General features: G+C 35.2%; 3 protein-coding genes across 3 annotated transcripts; all 3 read left to right on the forward strand.

The window, feature by feature from the left end:
* The first annotated feature begins 1,799 nt into the window (after nucleotides 1-1,799).
* Nucleotides 1,800-3,222, forward strand: LOC100260630 (expansin-A12). Its single transcript, XM_002282205.3, has 3 exons — nucleotides 1,800-1,971; nucleotides 2,059-2,368; nucleotides 2,669-3,222. Exons 1-3 carry the CDS (start codon nucleotides 1,800-1,802, stop codon nucleotides 2,979-2,981), a joined length of 795 nt encoding a protein of 264 aa, XP_002282241.3. The 3' UTR covers nucleotides 2,982-3,222.
* A 1,188-nt stretch (nucleotides 3,223-4,410) lies between these two features.
* On the forward strand, nucleotides 4,411-7,691 carry LOC100265843 (pentatricopeptide repeat-containing protein At4g21705, mitochondrial). Its single transcript, XM_002282194.4, has 2 exons — nucleotides 4,411-4,779; nucleotides 6,147-7,691. The coding sequence occupies exons 1-2, from the start codon at nucleotides 4,510-4,512 to the stop codon at nucleotides 7,389-7,391; spliced, it is 1,515 nt and encodes a 504-aa protein (XP_002282230.1). The 5' UTR covers nucleotides 4,411-4,509; the 3' UTR covers nucleotides 7,392-7,691.
* Nucleotides 7,692-8,420: 729 nt separating this feature from the next.
* LOC100243517 (vicilin-like seed storage protein At2g18540) lies at nucleotides 8,421-17,452 on the forward strand. The gene is made up of 8 exons (XM_002282186.4): nucleotides 8,421-9,093; nucleotides 13,334-13,379; nucleotides 13,970-14,019; nucleotides 14,165-14,206; nucleotides 14,984-15,097; nucleotides 16,560-16,638; nucleotides 16,859-16,930; nucleotides 17,014-17,452. The coding sequence occupies exons 1-8, from the start codon at nucleotides 8,555-8,557 to the stop codon at nucleotides 17,059-17,061; spliced, it is 990 nt and encodes a 329-aa protein (XP_002282222.1). The 5' UTR covers nucleotides 8,421-8,554; the 3' UTR covers nucleotides 17,062-17,452.
* Nucleotides 17,453-17,616: the final 164 nt, after the last annotated feature.

Consider the following 17,616-nt stretch of genomic DNA (forward strand, 5'->3'; position numbering starts at 1 on the left):
CTTAAAAATAAATGATCCCACTATTCATTTTTTTTTCTTTTTCTTTTTTCTTTTTTCTTTTTTTAAATTTACTTATATTTCATGCACATGCCATGCACTATACTACAACTAAGAACATCAAACCAAAAATCAATTAAAAATTTTCTTTGATATTATAAAAAAAGACACCTCTATTTAATGTTTCAATTTTTAATAATACTAAGTATCATGCCAAGGAATTTAAAAACAACTTTTCTTCTGCCCATCTCTCATGGTACACACTTTTGTCTACCTTATGGGCTTGACAAAAAAATAATTATGTTTTATTTATTTATTTTTATGAAAATTGAGAAACTTCAAGTGACTTGCCTTTTGATGTAGATTAAAGTACAGGGACAGCCTCTCATCTCCTTCTTTGCCTCCTTCCTAAGAAACCCATATGTCTAAAAACATGGGCTAACCAAGCTAGGTCTTTGCTTTCGTCTCCAATCTTCATTGTATGTAGGCCCAATGAATGCTATTTTTCAACATTCAATGGTCTTATGATTTTTAAAGTATTTATTATTATTATTATTGTAAATAGGAATGGAGAGTTGATTTTTTTGAAGTATTTAGCAAAATTAAAGATATTTATAAATTATGTCTTATTACAAAAATGATTTATTATATAAGAATAAGTTGAATGAAAAAAAAAATTAATTGTTTTTAAAGCTAAAATGATTTTAAATAAAAGAAATAAAAAACAATTCACGACCTAAAATTAATACATGATTCATGATGACTCATGCAAGTTATTTTATTAAAGATGTTTTAATAACACCTATGAGTGTAATAATACTATTTTTAAATTAGATAACTTAAATGACGACTTTTACAACATATCGACATGATGTGATGTTAAATATTATAAAAAATTTGTTGTTGAGCATCAATTGCTCTTTAAGATGAAATGATCAAAATCAAAACCCTATTAGAACCAAGGGTCATATTTTCAGAGCGATTACCAAAGAAATCTAACCCACATGATGTGACCTAAAAGGAATAGGTATAATAATACTGTTTTTAAGCCCAAGAATGAGTTAGTCATCATGTTATGTGTCATAAAAGAAATCAGTGTAATGATACCACTTTTAAACTCGGGGATGAATCATACAAATAATGATGTTGTACGATTTCAAATATCATAAAAAGTTTAGTCTATCCTCGTCAAATTCTAATTGATTTTTAGATAAAAACGAGATGGTGGTCAAAACCCGATCTCATAAGCACATTCCCCATTATGAATTGTTTTTAAATATCATTAAATTACCGATATAATTACATTGCTTTCCAACATGATCACATATTCAAGTTTAAAATACCATTTTCAATCTATTTAGTAATTAAGAAAATAAAGCTATACATGGAACTCCAAATTCTTGTACGTACTACTAGCATTAAAACCAAATCAATCTTAGAACTTCAAATTAATTTAAGAATGGCGTTAATAGCTCATCCCCACAATTATGGATAATTAAACTTTCACAAATCTTCATTCTTTAAATGTACTGAGCCAATAACTCACCGACACGACACATGGCATTAAAGTCATAGGCACATACCACTCGGCCTCACATGCACCTGCTCAACACTCATCCCAGACCGTACAAATCTTCCGTACCCTCAGCTCTCATTGTTATTAAAAAGAAAGAAAAAAACGCGTTTGAAAAATATTGATTTATTTTCCTTTTGGAACAATAATTAATGGATTTTTTTTTATATTCACCGACAAGCGCGTAAATGATAGTATAAATCTGCAGTTTGTTTTGAGCTTTGTGGGTATGTGTTTGGTTGATGAGAAAATGTTTGCAATTCACTTTTCTTCTCATTTTCTTTGGCGATTTTTCTTTGTTGTTGGTGTGGTTTTGGAGGGGATTGGTCATGGGTTGGCCGATGGGTGGTTCGACGCTCATGCCACTTTTTATGGGGCCAATCAAAGCCCCTCCACCCTTGGTGAGTTTAGATTAATTATGGGCTCTTTTTTTTTTCTTTTGAATATAATCCAAAATAAATTGTATTGTTATTTAACTTATTTTGTAGGAGGAGCTTGCGGTTATGATAACACAGTCCATGCTGGGTTTGGAGTCAACACAGCAGCAGTGAGTGGCGCGTTGTTTAGACAAGGCGAGGCCTGCGGCGCCTGCTACCTGGTCATGTGCAACTACTGGCTCGACCCCAAGTGGTGTCTCCACCGCGCCACTGTCACTATCACCGCCACCAACTTCTGCCCTCCCAACAACAACGGCGGCTGGTGTGATCCTCCTCGTCAGCATTTCGACATGTCCATGCCCGCCTTCCTTCGCATGGCTAGACAGGGCAACGAAGGCATAGTTCCAGTACTTTACAAAAGGTGAGCTAAAAGAAAAGGATACAATTATCACATAGCTAGATGTTTATGAATTATAATGGCATCGTGGAGGAATATGATATCTATATTGAACTCAAATTCTTTGAACTTAAACTTTTGAAAAAATCGGTAGTTAAATATGATATCAGAGTTTGATTTGACGGGAGATCTCGGTTCTACCCTTCTCCACAATTTATATTCCTCTTATTTGTTTGTTGGATATGAATTCAAATTTTATTGTGTGGTGTGACGGTAAAACTTTATAATTATAATTACATATAATTCTATTTTTGATATATGAAGGATATCATGTAAAAGGAGGGGCGGAGTCCATTTCACATTGAAGGGACAATCGAACTTCAACATGGTGATGATCTCGAACGTGGGCGGTAGCGGAGACGTGAGGGCGGCGTGGATAAGAGGGTCGAGGACGGGGACATGGGTGGCCATGCACAGAAACTGGGGTGCAAACTGGCAGAGCAGCGTGGATCTTAGGAGCCAAAACCTTTCCTTCAAGCTCACTTTGGTCGATGGAAAGACACTGGAATTCTATAACGTCGTGCCTTCAACATGGAGCTTTGGACAGACTTTTGCTTCAGAGAATCAGTTCACTTAGCAGAATTTGCAGACCCTAACATGGAGATGAGGATGAAGCATTTTGATTTTGTTTAATTGGTTCAGAGACGTATTATTTGATGACTCTGCAACTATTTTTTTTATATGGTCTGATCATTTTGTTTTTAACATTAATGTTGTGATTGTTTTTTAATACTTTCATGCATGCATGGCTCACAAAAGAATGGGAGCCATGGAATTGTTGTAACTTGATTCAACATTAATAATGAATAAATTGAATACAAAAGAATAGTGGATTGAATAATAATTTTTCATCTTGTCATATATATATATATATATATATATATATATTTCCAACTCTTCTTCGTATATACTATGATGCTAACCATCAACATTATGGATAATAATTTTGACTTCAAAATAAAATAATAATTATATTTATCGAGGGTTTAGTCCAAGTTAAATTGATACAGTTATGTTAACTTACTACTTAAATTAGTATTTGAATTAAGTGCTAAGAAACATGATATGCATATTAAGTCTAAATCCTGTAAATTTAAATTTTTAGTAAAATTAATAGTTCAACATTGTATTAAAACTTGATTTGATAGGAAATTGTTGGTTCAAGTCATCTTAATAAACATGGTGGTGAAACATTATGTTTAAATTATTTTTTAGATTATTCATAAAAACCAGATCTCATTCTTACTAGACCCTATACAAAATGCTAAAATTTTCAATTCAAGTAAAGTTCATTATATAAATTAATTCATGTCCATCCTGAACTGGATAATATATCGAAGTTCAAATTCAGTGTTTATTTTCATATCAGGTTGTGTTTAGAATTTAAAAAATGAGGGAAAAAATAGGAGTGGATCATAATACTATTGTGAAGAAAGAAATCAAAATTATGATGAAAATGGGATTTCGTTTTTATGATTTAATTCTTATTCTCATTCTAAAAAAAATCTAAGCATGTTAATTGACGAGAAGTGTAATTAATTCTTATTGTCGTTCTCTATTATAGTATTTTAAACATGACCTAAAAGCAAAACTTATTTCATTTGACAAACATATTCATATGTTTTTATTTTATTTTAAATGAAAATGATGAACTTATTTATAATTATTATTATTATTTTTCTTTTTTTAGTTAGCTTTATTCTTTTTATTTTTCAAAAAATAGAGAATAGTTCTAATTGGGGTGATACAGTTTTGAAATACTTCTTTTGACATTCTTGTCAATATTAAGTCCTATATATTCCAAATATAATTTAAATTTAAAAATCTAAAACATTATTAAGACTAAGATATTGATTATTTGTTTAGCAAATAAATGATGAAAATATTGCAATTGGGCTAGAAGGCCCATATTTTCTAAACATGGTGGTGAAACATTGAAATTGGGCCATAAGGCCCATATTTTGCAATGGTCCCTTGGATCCACTCAAATTGTATTGCCTGTATCACTTTCCCACTGATACTTTGAAAACGTTAAACCCTAGTCCTAAACCTTCCGAAATTTCTCCACATTTCCACAGTTACTTCCGAGCAACAGAATCCCTCAAATGGCTTCATCCATCTTCAACAGACTCAAATCAAACCGTCACGTCTCTCAAACCCTCATTTCCAATGTGTGCTCGGTCAGATCAGTTTACACTGGAAGGTTTGCCAATATAAACCTCTATTCCCGAATCAGCCCTCTCGGTACCCCCAATTTGAGTCTTGTTCCAGTGCTTGATCAATGGGTGGAGGAGGGGAAAAAGGTCAGAGACGTCGAGCTTCACCGCATTATTCGCGATCTCCGCTCCCGGAAGCGCTACGCGCAGGCCTTGGAGGTTTGTGATTTTTATCTGTAAATATCTGTTTGGTTGCTAAATAAATTTTGGTGTTAGTGTTTTAAGGTGATTGATTTGTTAAGTGGAAATTGGTGGGGGTTGCAGAAATGCCCACTTTGTGAAAGTAGTGAATTTAATTGAGGTTTGTGATTTATCTGTAAATCTGTGTTTGGTTGCTAAGAAAATTGTGAGTGCATTGGTTTTTGTTGTTTTCGTTTTGAAAATGGAAAGGATGTTGGTTTTTAAAATGCCCACTTGTTGAAAATGATGAATTTGACTGAGGTTTGTAGTTTGAATAAGTGCCTGTTTGTGCTTTAAAAAAAATGGAAATGGGTGTTGGTCAGAAAAATGCCCACTCCGTAGAAGAGGTGAATTTGATTGAGGTTAGTGATTTGAATAAGTGGCTGGCTGAGAAAATTATGAATATAGTGGTGTGTGTTGTTTTGGTTATTTAAATGGGAAAAAGTGTTCTATACAAAAATGGCACTTTGTGAAATGTGTGAATTCATTGAGGTTTGTAATTTGAATAAGTGCCTGTTTGGTTGTTGAGGAAATTCGAGTTATGTAGGCTTATGTTGTTTTGGTTTCTCGTGAAAATTGTGAATTTAATTGGGGTTTGTTATTTGAATGTCTGCTTGGTTGCTGAGAAAATCACTCTGATCTTTGTTGTTTTGGTCTTTCAAGTGGTGAAGGATGCTGTTTACAAAAATATCCGCTTTGGAAGTAGTGAATTTGATTGAGGTTTGTGATTTAAATAAGTGTATACTGGGGAAGAGAGAGGAGAAAAGAAAAATCCAAATCTGGTGGTTTATGCTGTTCTGATTTTCAAAATAGAAAAATGTTATTCTTTATGGAAATCCTGAATCTAACATCGGGGCCTCTCTGTCTTATGCAGTTCTTTGTCTGACACACATGTTTATATATATGTTAGCACCATTATTGTGTTTATGTCTGACGCCCTTGAATCATGTATTAATGAACACTACCATGCTCCCAATTCACACTTATGTATCTTCTTTCCATGCTTGATCAATGTTTGAGATGCCTTTTCATCTATATATATAGAAAGAGAGAGAGAAAATGCAACTGAAGGGAAAAGGGAGCCTCAAACTGATTGCCATTTTTCCATGTCCTCTGTTTTTCCCAATGTTCTTGTTAAATTTCATTGTTATGCAAGTGCATTGACTTTTTTCATGCTATTTTTGTCTAACTCCAAATAGTGAAGTGTTTTATTTACTAGATAACTTCGGAATCCCAAATTTCAACTTTCAGCACTCTAGTTATATTTTTTTTTCCTGATCTTTCTTCATTGTTGGCTTCCTTTTTCCTTTTCTTTTCTTCTTCTTCTTCTTTTTTTTTTTTTAAAGGTTTCAGAGTGGATGAGTAGCAAGGAGCTCTGTCCATTTTCACCAAGTGCTCGTGCTGTGCAGTTGGATCTGATTGGTCAGGTCCGTGGGCTGGAATCTGCTGAGAACTACTTTAATAACATGAGTGCTGAAGAGAAAATTGACAAAATGTATGGTGCTCTGCTGAACTGTTATGTCAGAGAACGTGTCATTGATAAGTCCCTCTCCCATTTGCAGAAGATGAAGGAGTTGGGTTTTGCTTCCACTCCTCTCCCATACAATGGCCTTATGTGCCTCTATATAAATACTGACCAGCTTGAGAAAATCCCTGATGTGTTGTCAGAGATGCAGGAGAATGGTATTTCCCCTGATAACTTCAGTTATAGACTCTGCATAAACTCTTATGGAGCACGATCTGATCTGAACAGCATGGAGAAGATCCTTGAAGAAATGGAGAGCAAATCCCATATTCACATAGACTGGATGACTTATTCCATGGTGGCTAATTTCTACATAAAAGCAGGTCTTAATGAGAAGGCACTCTTTTTTCTGAAGAAAGCTGAAACAAAGTTACATAAAGATCCACTTGGCTACAATCATTTGATTTCACTATATGCAAGTCTCGGGAGTAAAGCTGAGATGATGAGATTGTGGGAACGTAGAAAAACTGCTTCTAAGAAGCTAATTAATCGAGATTATATAACCATGCTGGGATCTTTAGTAAAACTTGGTGAGCTCGAAGACACTGAGGCCTTGCTTAAGGAGTGGGAGTCATCTGGCAACTGTTATGATTTTCGAGTGCCTAATACACTTCTTATTGGGTTCTGCCAGAAGGGGTTAATTGAAAAAGCTGAATCAATGCTTAGAGACATTGTTGAGGAAGGGAAGACTCCAACTCCAAACAGTTGGAGTATTGTTGCAGCAGGCTATATTGAAAAGCAGAATATGGAGAAGGCCTTTGAGTGCATGAAGGAAGCCATAGCTGTGCTTGCAGAAAACAAAGGGTGGAGGCCCAAACCTAAAGTGATTTCAAGCATATTGAGCTGGCTTGGTGATAACAGAGATGTTGAAGAAGTAGAAACTTTTGTGAGCGCCTTGAAGGCAGTGATTCCAATGGATAGGGAAATGTATCATGCACAGATTAGAGCAAGTATCAGAGCTGGGAAGGAAGTGGATGGAATTTTAGACAGCATGAAAGCTGATAAAATCGATGAAGATGAAGAAACAAGGAAGATCCTTAGCTTAAAGCACGACAAAGCCGAGTGATCAGGTGGGTTTCATGGGTGATACACCTTCATTCCTTCATTACTGTGCTGCAATTCAGTGCTCAGGCTGGGGTAATGGTGTTAGAGAAGGAATCCAAAGTCCTCCTACTGTATATTTGGGAAGATCCCTCTTGAGCCTACGGATGTTTGAGCTCTGTAATGATCATTTACTTGGTTTTATGATGATTTCTCATCTTCTCCAATCTTTATCTGCCTGATGGGTGGAAGATTCAGTTTACCTTACAGATGGAACCTGTTAATTGGTTTTATAAATGCCCATGTTAATTTTTCTTCTGCTTGATTTTTGGTTGGCATGGTAAGAAATAGCATTGCAAGTGGATATGGTAGGAGTTGGGGTTAAGCAGTTAGCATAAGAAGGTGGATGAAAGGTTTGGCCTGTTTGGTTTGAAAACAGTTTTCAAAAATAGTTCATTCAGAATCAAAATCTGTTTTGAAACTTAGAATATTCTCAAATCAATTTTTTTTTTGTTTTCAAATATTTTTAGAAATTAATTTTTATTTGTAGTATTTTATTTTCAGAATAAGTTTTAAAAAAATTATTTTTTGTCAAAAAATAAATTACTAAATGTGTTTTCAGTCTTTCTCAAAGATGAAGGGTAAGAAAAAGAAAGGAAAGAAAATATGAGAAAATGGAAAAGGGGTGAGGTGAGTTCAGCACCGACAGGTAGGTTAAAAGAATAAAAAATAAAAAAGATATTTTGGTCATTTTATTTGTAAATTTAATTTTTGAAAAAGGGAAAAATGGGTTTCACAGATGAACCTGTAATGACAATTTATCCTTAATTATTCTCAAATTTTCCAAAATGTCTAAATAATAGATGAAAAATTGAGAACAAGATTGTTTTAGGGAACAGTTTTTTATTCAGGCAAAAATAAGGAAAACCCGACAAATATTTTTAAAATAATTATTTTTAATTATTTTATATAATTGTTTTAAAAAATAATTGAGATAAAGTATTATATACAAAAATTATTTTTTAAATATATTTAAAAACATGAAAATATTTGGATTCCCAAACAAAGTCCTATTTTTTCTTGGTTGCTTGTTACCAAAACATGTTCCTGTTATAAGTTAGGAGCTCACGACCAGAAGCTACTGAGAGTGTAGGTCGTTTCAATTTCAGAAACCTGAGGTAAGCGAAAATGGCGAAGGATCGAAACGGAGATGAGAAAAGAGAAATCTCCGAGAAAGAAGAGGAAAACGAGAGGAAACCCAAAAGGAAACCGCGAGAAAATTCCTATTCCGGTTCCGAAGAAGAGAGAAACCATAACTCCACCAAGAAAACCAAGCGGAACTCCAAGAGGAAATCACGGAAGCGTTACAGCGACGAGGATTCGTCTCCTTCATCTGATGCCGATTCGAAGGATTCTCATTCGGATTCAGATTCCGCGTCTGAATCTGTAACGGGGAGTTCGGAGTCGGAGTCGGGGTCAAAATCGGAGAGTGAGGAGGAGAGGAGGCGGAGGAAGAGGAGGGAGAGGAAGAGGAGGAGGGAGCGAGAGGAAGAGAGGGAGAGGAAGAGGCGGAGGAGGGAGAAGGAGAAGAGGAGGAGGAAGAGAGAGAAAGAGGAGGAGAGGAGGAAAAAGAAGAAGAAGAAGAAGAAGGAGAAGGAGGGGGCAAAGAAGGGAGCGGTGACGAATTCGTGGGGAAAGTATGGGATTATTCGAGAATCAGATATGTGGTAAGGGTTTTGGTTTTTTATTCTCTTGCTTCAGTATTGCTTTTTGGTCGTTAGGTTTATCTATTTTGAATGTTGTAGTGTTATATGTATGGAATATGTCTATCTATGTTATTGGTGACTGGTTTCTGAGGATGTGTGAGAAAAGAAAGAGCAAATCTGTTCAATTTGGAAGTCACTTGTTTTACATGTTTAGCCATCAGCTGCTTGGTCGCCAAGAAAATGTAGGAAATAGGAAAGAATTTAATTTTGAATCCTAGTGTCATTTATAATGCGGTATATCTTAGTTATGCTGTATATCATCAGCAGGAAAATGGGGAAAAATAAAGGAACTGAAATATTGGTTGTGTTGTATTTCTTAGTTAATTTCCTTGCAGAGAAAATGTAGGAAGATTTACTTTGTTGTTATATGTTGTATTTTTAATCATCTTTTTTTTTGGTTATTAACTGTCTTGTAAATTTTAATTGTAGTCTGTTTTCGTTTCTCTGAAAATGTTGCAAAACAAGGAAAATTTATTGAACCAGTATTCTTATTTGTTCTTTTCTTTTCAATGTGCACTTCTTAGTTTCTAGGAAAATGTAGGAAAGGAATAGAAATGTCTTGGATTTGTTCTTGTTTGTTTTCTGTAAATTATATTCTGTTTGATTGCTGAGAAGAATTAGGATAAGGAATTCAAATTTCAGGGTTTTGCATTCTTTGGGACATGAGGAGTTAAAAATCCTTAGTCATGTGAGCAAATAAAATAGAACTGGTTGGATTAACAGAGCTGAACTTTTAATTTGCTTTTTGAGAATAAATTTGTCATTATCTTTAATAGAAAAAATGAGTTGAGCTTTTCATTATTTAATCCCAAAATAATGGACAGCTCAAGTTTTAGAAATTTATAGTCCATAGTTTCCTCCAAAACCAAATTAGGGAGGTAGGGGTAGTTTCAAATTTTTGTCCTTCCCCATCTGCTGTAGTTTTAAATTGATAGCTTAGGCTGTCCCATAAATGTAAGATTGAACTCCAATCAGCTTAGTCAATGAGAATTGATTGTCATTCTTTATCCGTTTCCTTCTGAATTTGGGGATGTGATCTGGGGTTCCCTTTAGCTGATTGAGGCAATGCCTTAAGTTAGAGTCTCTTCAACATTTCTCATTTGCTGGATGGCATTGGTAGGCAATGCTTTAAAGAGGAAGGCTTTGTTGATACCAAATTATGTTTTAATTGGATGTGGAATTATTCATTTTTAATTGTTTTCTAACAATTTTTTTCCCTTTTAATATGATTGCAAACTCCAGTCTTTTAAAGAGCCCTTTCAGGTTGAAGTATGTTTTTACCTGTAAAGTTAGTGAAAATGCTCTGAGTGTGTTGGTCTGCTCTCTCTCTCTCTCTCACACATCTGCTTACATTCCTCTTGTTATCTTGGCACTCTGATGTGTGTGGAGAACATGTTGAACAAAATATGTCATGGGTTTAGGTGTGACATATGTGTCAGGACGCATGTCTGAGAGGAGTTTCTGACAAAGATAAGAAGATGTTTATAGTTCATGAAGAGTTCCAGTGGATGTCTTCATCCTCTGTTTCTCTGTTACAAGTATATTTCTAAATGAGTGTAGTGCATGTCTAGTAAGCTAATTTACTTGTAATATTTGAGCCTGAGGTAGTTGATATAGAGAAATTAACATCTTTGTAGTTTAGCCATGACCCAATTGTTGAAGAAGCTGATGTGTAGGCTGTAAATATGCAGGTTGATAGTTCTTTCCTAATTGTATTATTGCTATAAATATGCAGGCTAATATGTAGGCCAATAATTTTCCTAGAATGGTGGCCAGACTAATTTGATAGTTTCCTAGAATAATTTCATAGAGCTGTATATATATCCCTATTGTAATCTTGGTATTTGTATGAATAAAATTGAAATTTCTCCACATGGTATTAGAGCTGGTTAGAGTTATGCTCTAAGGGTGTTTTTTTCCTTTTTTGTTGGCTGGGGGGAGTGGTGTGGGCTATTCTATGGTAGAATCTGGTGGCCTTCGTCGCCCTCTTACTCTTACTTCATTTGAAGACTTTCTTTTCTTATCTTTGATATGCATTATCTAGATTTTCCCTTTGAAAAATTTGGCCTCAATTGCCTAGTATCTCTCTCAGATTTCTAGTTTTTGTTACCCAGAAATTTTTTACTACAACCTATGGCATTAATATTTTAACTTCCTTTTATGTAGTCCTTGCTGTTGTTTATCACCTTGTCCAAACTCATGATCAATTTATCTTCTTCCCAAACCACAGTCAGTCAGTGACCCTTACTTTTCCTACTGAAAATATTCCCAAATCACAACCTGCAAACTCAATGGCCACACTTGTCTTGGATGGTCACAATCTGCCAAGTTATTCATTAAAAGCAAAAAGAAGATGGGCGATTTGTTAGAGAAAGTTCCCATTCCTAAGGATGATAATCCTAAGTTTGAGACTTGGGAAGCTGAAAATTCCATGATCATGCCTTGGTTGCTTCATTCTATACAACCAGAAATCAGCAAACCACTTCCCTTCCTTTCAACGACTAAGGAGATTTGGGAAGCTATGACTCATTCATATTCAAAGGTGGAGATAAAGGCTCAAGTTTATGACTTAAAGAATTAAATTCACTGTATGAAGCAATAGTTGTTATCTGTGACGGAGTATTATGATACGCTAGAAGGCTTATGACTAGAACTGGACCACTATCAATGGTTCATAATGGAATCTGTTGCTGTTCAACTGCAGAAGTTGATTGAAGAAGACAGGAATTTTGCGTTCCTGGCTGGTTTAAATCCTGAACTAGATCAAGGGTTCAAGTTCTTGGAAAAGAACCTTTTCCCTCAATGAAAGAAGCATGTGCCTATGTACATGCAGAAGAGAGTCGTTGGATTGTGATGTTGGAAAAACCATACATTGAGAATTTGGCTCTTGCAATTCCCAAATCCAATAATTATTATACAACCGAGAAGTAAGGAGGAAGGAGATCGAATGATTGAATGAAAATAGCACTAGGTGGTGTGAGTTTTGTACCAAACCTCAACATACACAAGAGACCTATTGGAAGATTCATGGAAAGCCCTCTTCCATTGGGAAAAATGATGGAAAATAAGAGCAGTCTGACCAGAGACAAAATCAGGATTTTTTAGTGGATAAGAAGGAAGAAACTTCTATGGGTAGTCAAGGGTTTGGAGGATCTAATGAGGAGGAACTACCCGAAAAATTAAAGTGCTTACTAGACCAAATGAACACTTCCACATATGTTCAACAAGGTGATATCTCTAAAAGTCAGTTGGTCAAGACGAACACTAGGAAGTGTGTTCTCAATAAGTGGCACATGGTCTTGGGTTTATATCCTGTCACTAATGATACCCTAAATTTACCCGGTACTGGTTGTTGTGGGGTGGTCAACACTTTGAGTTTTGGGTCCCTCATAGAGACTCCTAAGGGCATGACCATGAAAGGTTCTTTGGTTATCAAAAAAAAAAAAGTCTCTAAAGGCTTAATTACTTTTTCAGTTTGTTATTCTGACCCTTGGATTCCCAAGTGGTGGATTGGGTGCACAACACCTGAATTTCTATATGAAGGTATTTTTTTTCATGTTACAAGCACTTAGTTTCCTGAATCCAACCTATTGGCAGCTTTGGTAAAGCTCTATCTTCCTTGGACACTCTTGTCAACTTACCATACTAACTGAAAAGGGTCAAGAACCATCAAAAACCTTTCAGAAAATCCTTGATTGCAGCAGCTTCAAATTGGAGAACCTCATGCTCTCCCTGAGATAATAAGAATTAAAAAAGACATGCAATACTTAAAACCGTCTCTTTTGGATGGTTTGGAAGGAAAGAAACAGGATTGCGTTCGAAAATAAGGAGTTTTCTGCTTAAAGAATGATTTTTTTTTTTTTGTTTGTTTGTAGTTATTGATCTTGGACTAAGTTGTTTATAGATGTAGGTCCTTTATCTTTAATCGACTTTTTTTATCGGTTGGGTACTAGATGAGGGTGGGTAAGTCTGATGGTTATTTTTCTTTGATAAGCTAAATTTCCGAGCATGAATAATTTTTTCCCTCATAAGTGAGATATTCTTAGAATACAGAGCTATCAAACCTATCTTTTCTGTTCAGTAGTAAGTCTCTCACATATCCTTGGCTTGAAAATTGTTGTTATTTATTTATTTGTTTATTTATTTGTAAATAACCTCCATTTTCAGTTCTCATTCATATCTGATCATCTACCTTTTGTAGGAATAAACGACCAGAATTTACTGCATGGTTGGCTGAAATAAAACAGGTATTCTACTTTGCTGTCTGCTTACCTCTTATGATACCAAAAACATGTTCTCTGTGGAGAACATAAAGATGTGAACTTCGTGAATAGTGATGTCCTGGAATGCATCCTTTCTTACATTAAGATGTGGACTTTTTCTCAATTCGTATGTTAATTGATCACACATATTGATTGACCAACTATGAGGAAACACTTTGAAACGTCAAGAGTTGTGTGGGCACAAGTCCCGTTGATTTTGGTTGTGAAATTTTGGAAATCAGACCCACTTATGGGTGTCCACACAATGATGTGGCACGTGCATCAAATGCAAGTTATAGAATTTTATTTTAACAGAGCATAGGAGACCAAAAGTGGTTCTCTTGCTAGCTCCTTATCTCTATAACTGGCATTAATTATTATGTCTTTTGTCTTGATTCTGAAAATTGCAATCTGATTTCAGCCTCAGCAAACTGGACATAATTTTTTTTGTAAGATTGATATGGTTTCATGGTAAGGTCTCTTAGGAGATCTGCTTTATCATCAATCAATTCTTCAGGTTTTGCAAATGATTTGGAGAATATCAACATACAATAATTCTTGTGATTGTTTCACAGGTGAACCTGGAGAGTCTGCCTAACTGGGAGGAGAAGCAGATGTTCAAAGAGTAAGCGTAGCTGTTGATTGCATTCAGGGTGCTTTTCATTAAAAAGCATTCCTGAAATATTAGTTAAGATATGTGAACTTCAGATAAGAAAATTCTATTTTAAATTAAGACTATCTTATATCTAACTGTGTTACTCTGTGTACAGATTTATGGAGGACCATAACACAGCTACCTTTACTTCCAAAAAGTAAGGCTCTCCAGCACTGTTTCACATGTTTTTTTTTTTTTTCATTCTGTATTAAAGAGTTTGTGTTTGTTGGCCTTTCAAAGAATAACATCTGGTTTGAAATAAGAAATATCTGGAATGACTGAATGGCAATGGCAATACCCAAAATGGGTTTAAATAGATTACATGATTGAGAAAATGTGAATTCGAACTAGTATCAAAGATATCAAATCTAATAAATCCACAAGGATGTAACACCAGAATATTCTTCTATTAAGCTGTATCCTAATGAAATCCATTTAGACGTGAATCAATACCAAATGATATGTTGTTTGCTAGTAGTCCACACCATAGGGCAACTCTGTCAAATTTCCATTTATTCCATGTTCCCCCTCAAATTGATGCCAACTGATCTCATCTTCTTCAACCTAAGAATTTAAGCATGGTACTGGTATATGCAGTTTCGTTAAGGCCAGTAGCAAAAATCATCTCTTCTACATCCTTTACTCTCTTTAAACTACAGCTGATTCACAACCTTTGCCTATTCACACACCTGCTGTTGGGGTCATCTTCATAACACAATAGAGTCTCATCTTGATATATTAAATTATCCTGTGGGGAATGTTCAACTCTTTTTTCTTGTGTGTTTACAGAAAAGCAAAAATCTTTTATCCCCATATTTGCTACTCATCTTGATATGACGATCAGTATGATGCACATGAACATATTCTGAAGGTATAAATCAACACATACGATGTCACAGATGACAAAAATTTGTTTCAATGTTTGTGGTTGCAGATATTATAATATTGATGCTTATTATAGACAAAAGATGGAAAGGGAAATGAAAAAAGGTTCCAAGAAAGCTCTGGAAACTGAACGTACCGTATTCAATGATGAAGAACAACGACGGTATGTTCTAGTGTATGCTGCATTCTTTGAATTATTATAAAGTTGAAAGTAATCTGGTACCATATTGTCATCTGAAGAAAAGATGCTAAGAGGAGGATTCATGCTTTCAGATATTGTTTCATAAATATTTTCTCGAGTACATCTATGCTTTCAGTGGGATTTTTGTGTTCACTTGCTTTCTATGAGTTTATGTTGGTCTTTGGTTCAAGTTATATCTATGTTTTCGTCAGTACATCTATGGTTTCATAAATACTTTCTTTAGTGTATCTAAATTTTCAGTGGGGTTTTTGTGTTCACTTGCTTTCTATTTGTTCATGTTGGTCATTGGTTCAAGTTAAAATACTGAACATTTGAACAATGGTACTCTTTGAAGTAATAAAAAATGGTAAGAGTGTGCCCGGGAACTCTTCGCGAAGTACCAACGCTTGGCGCTTCGTATATGATTTGTTGATTAACATTTAATATGCTTTTTTAGTTTGCTGTTGAATGCCGTTCTCCCTATCCTTGATGAGAGGGCACTTTGCATAACATGGTAAAGGAATTGCTTTTTCTTATCCCATTCTTAACCTTGATCCTGAAATTGTGAAAGGTTGCTGAATTGGACGCCTCTTGTTTTATAAAGCAGGAAACAGTTCTTTCTGAGGTTAGGTTTGGTTTTACAATGTCTTATGTGAAAAATTATATTCCCTTTAAAGGGGTCTCCAGTCAGCTTTGTGTGAATATACAAGGGGATGAAGAAATTACTTGTTTACTTTTATTTTTTAAATACTGGGAAAAACGAATTGATCAAAATGTACAGGATAGTTTTCTCTACCCTGCAAGCAAAGAATTCTGTTAAACTTTGTTTCTATTAATTGTGCATTACCCTTATCTAAAATAATTTTGACCAGTTTATGTTATAAATATTACTTCCTAACTGTTTATATGTGCTAGTGTCTTCAGAATAATATTTTCCCTCTGTCAATACCCTTCTACAGGTTATATGCCCATTAAGGGGGTAAATAAGGGGGAGGAGAGAGATATCGTTTTATAGGTTATATATATATATCCAATTAATTTTGCTTCCAGGCAACATTCAGGCCTTATTCCTTGAGGCTCATTTCAATGCAAGCCTCATGGAAAATTGAAAACACAAGCTTCAAGGTGTGAGGTCCTCAAGTCTGCACTGTTTCTCATAAAAGTAACTAAGTTTCTGTCAAAAAACTCAGTTGAGGGATATTTTAGTTGTAAAATTTATAACATTGTAATCTCTTAAAGCAATCATCTAGGTCCTTCTCTAGACATGATTCAGTTGGAATTGGGAATTTTATTTCACTTATTTTCACTAGGAGCGAAAAACTTTCTTTTGAATAGCCTAGGCATGTAAAATTTTATTGTAAACTTCCTTGCCTGGACTGGGTCTGTTTTCCCAAACCTTTACAACTATTACATTTTTGATCATGTAGTTTCATCCACTTTTCAGGTTAGAACTGCAACGAGAACGTGAAAGGTACAAGGAAGTACAAGTGGAAGAATTAAAACGCTCTATGCAGAGTGGAATGGTTAGTTTTTACTCAATATTCCTCCAGGCTCCAGATATAACTATATCTTGCTTCTGGCCCTTGAGGCCTGGCTCAATGGTAACGGGCTGGGGTGGGTTTATGGGAGGTTCAGGTTTAAGTTCCAATGTTGACAAAAAAAGAAAACTATACTTTGCTTCTGATAAAAACTCCCGCTGGCAATTATGATTTCTCATCTCTGTTATTTCATTTGAACTCCCAGGCACAGGCAATGAAAGAGCAAGCTCAGCTCAGGGAAGAGATGGCTTACCAGTACAAAGTTGGCAACTCTGAGGTGAGCTCAATCACCCAATTCTTGGAGTGATTTCCAATCATTTCTGCTTATTGTTCTTATTTTGTGCCCATTTCTATCAATAGGCTGCAGCTGCCATCCAGAGAAGATTGGACCCAGATGTTGCTATGTGAAAGAGCATCTGGCCATAGTCTTGGGATGGAAATTCCGTCATGCTTGAACACCTTGCATTAGGATGTGAGTTTGTATGGATCCCTTCTGTTAGGCTTACTAAGGGGAACTATTTTGACTTCTTTCCTCCTACATAGAAAATACAGCAGGGTTCAAACTTATGTTCTAGGTTCGACTATTTTGGTGCTCCTTTCCCAGTTTTGTTTTAACTGCTTCCGTGCCACATGAAATACTGATTTCAATTGCTCCTTCGGGCTTAACCGCTTATTAGAAGAGATAGTGTCTGTATTCTTTTTTCTGGGTTCTACAGCATGTTAATTTGTCATGACATGTAACTGAATCTATGTTGGCTTAATCGTTTTATGATTTAACAATTATGATTGTTGTGACTTATAGCTGAATCTATATTAGTCTAATCTTATATTTGAAAACACCAACGTGGGGAAAGGTACAGGGCCCGGTTCTGATCCATGATGAAGAGAGGGGTTTGGTGGGATTAAGAAAAAAGAAAGAGCATGGAAGTCATGGATGCATTCAATTTTCCTTTTAAACAAACA

The sequence above is a fragment of the Vitis vinifera genome, chromosome 19 (assembly GCF_030704535.1).
Source record: "Vitis vinifera cultivar Pinot Noir 40024 chromosome 19, ASM3070453v1".
In the NCBI taxonomy this organism is placed as follows: Eukaryota; Viridiplantae; Streptophyta; class Magnoliopsida; order Vitales; family Vitaceae; genus Vitis; species Vitis vinifera.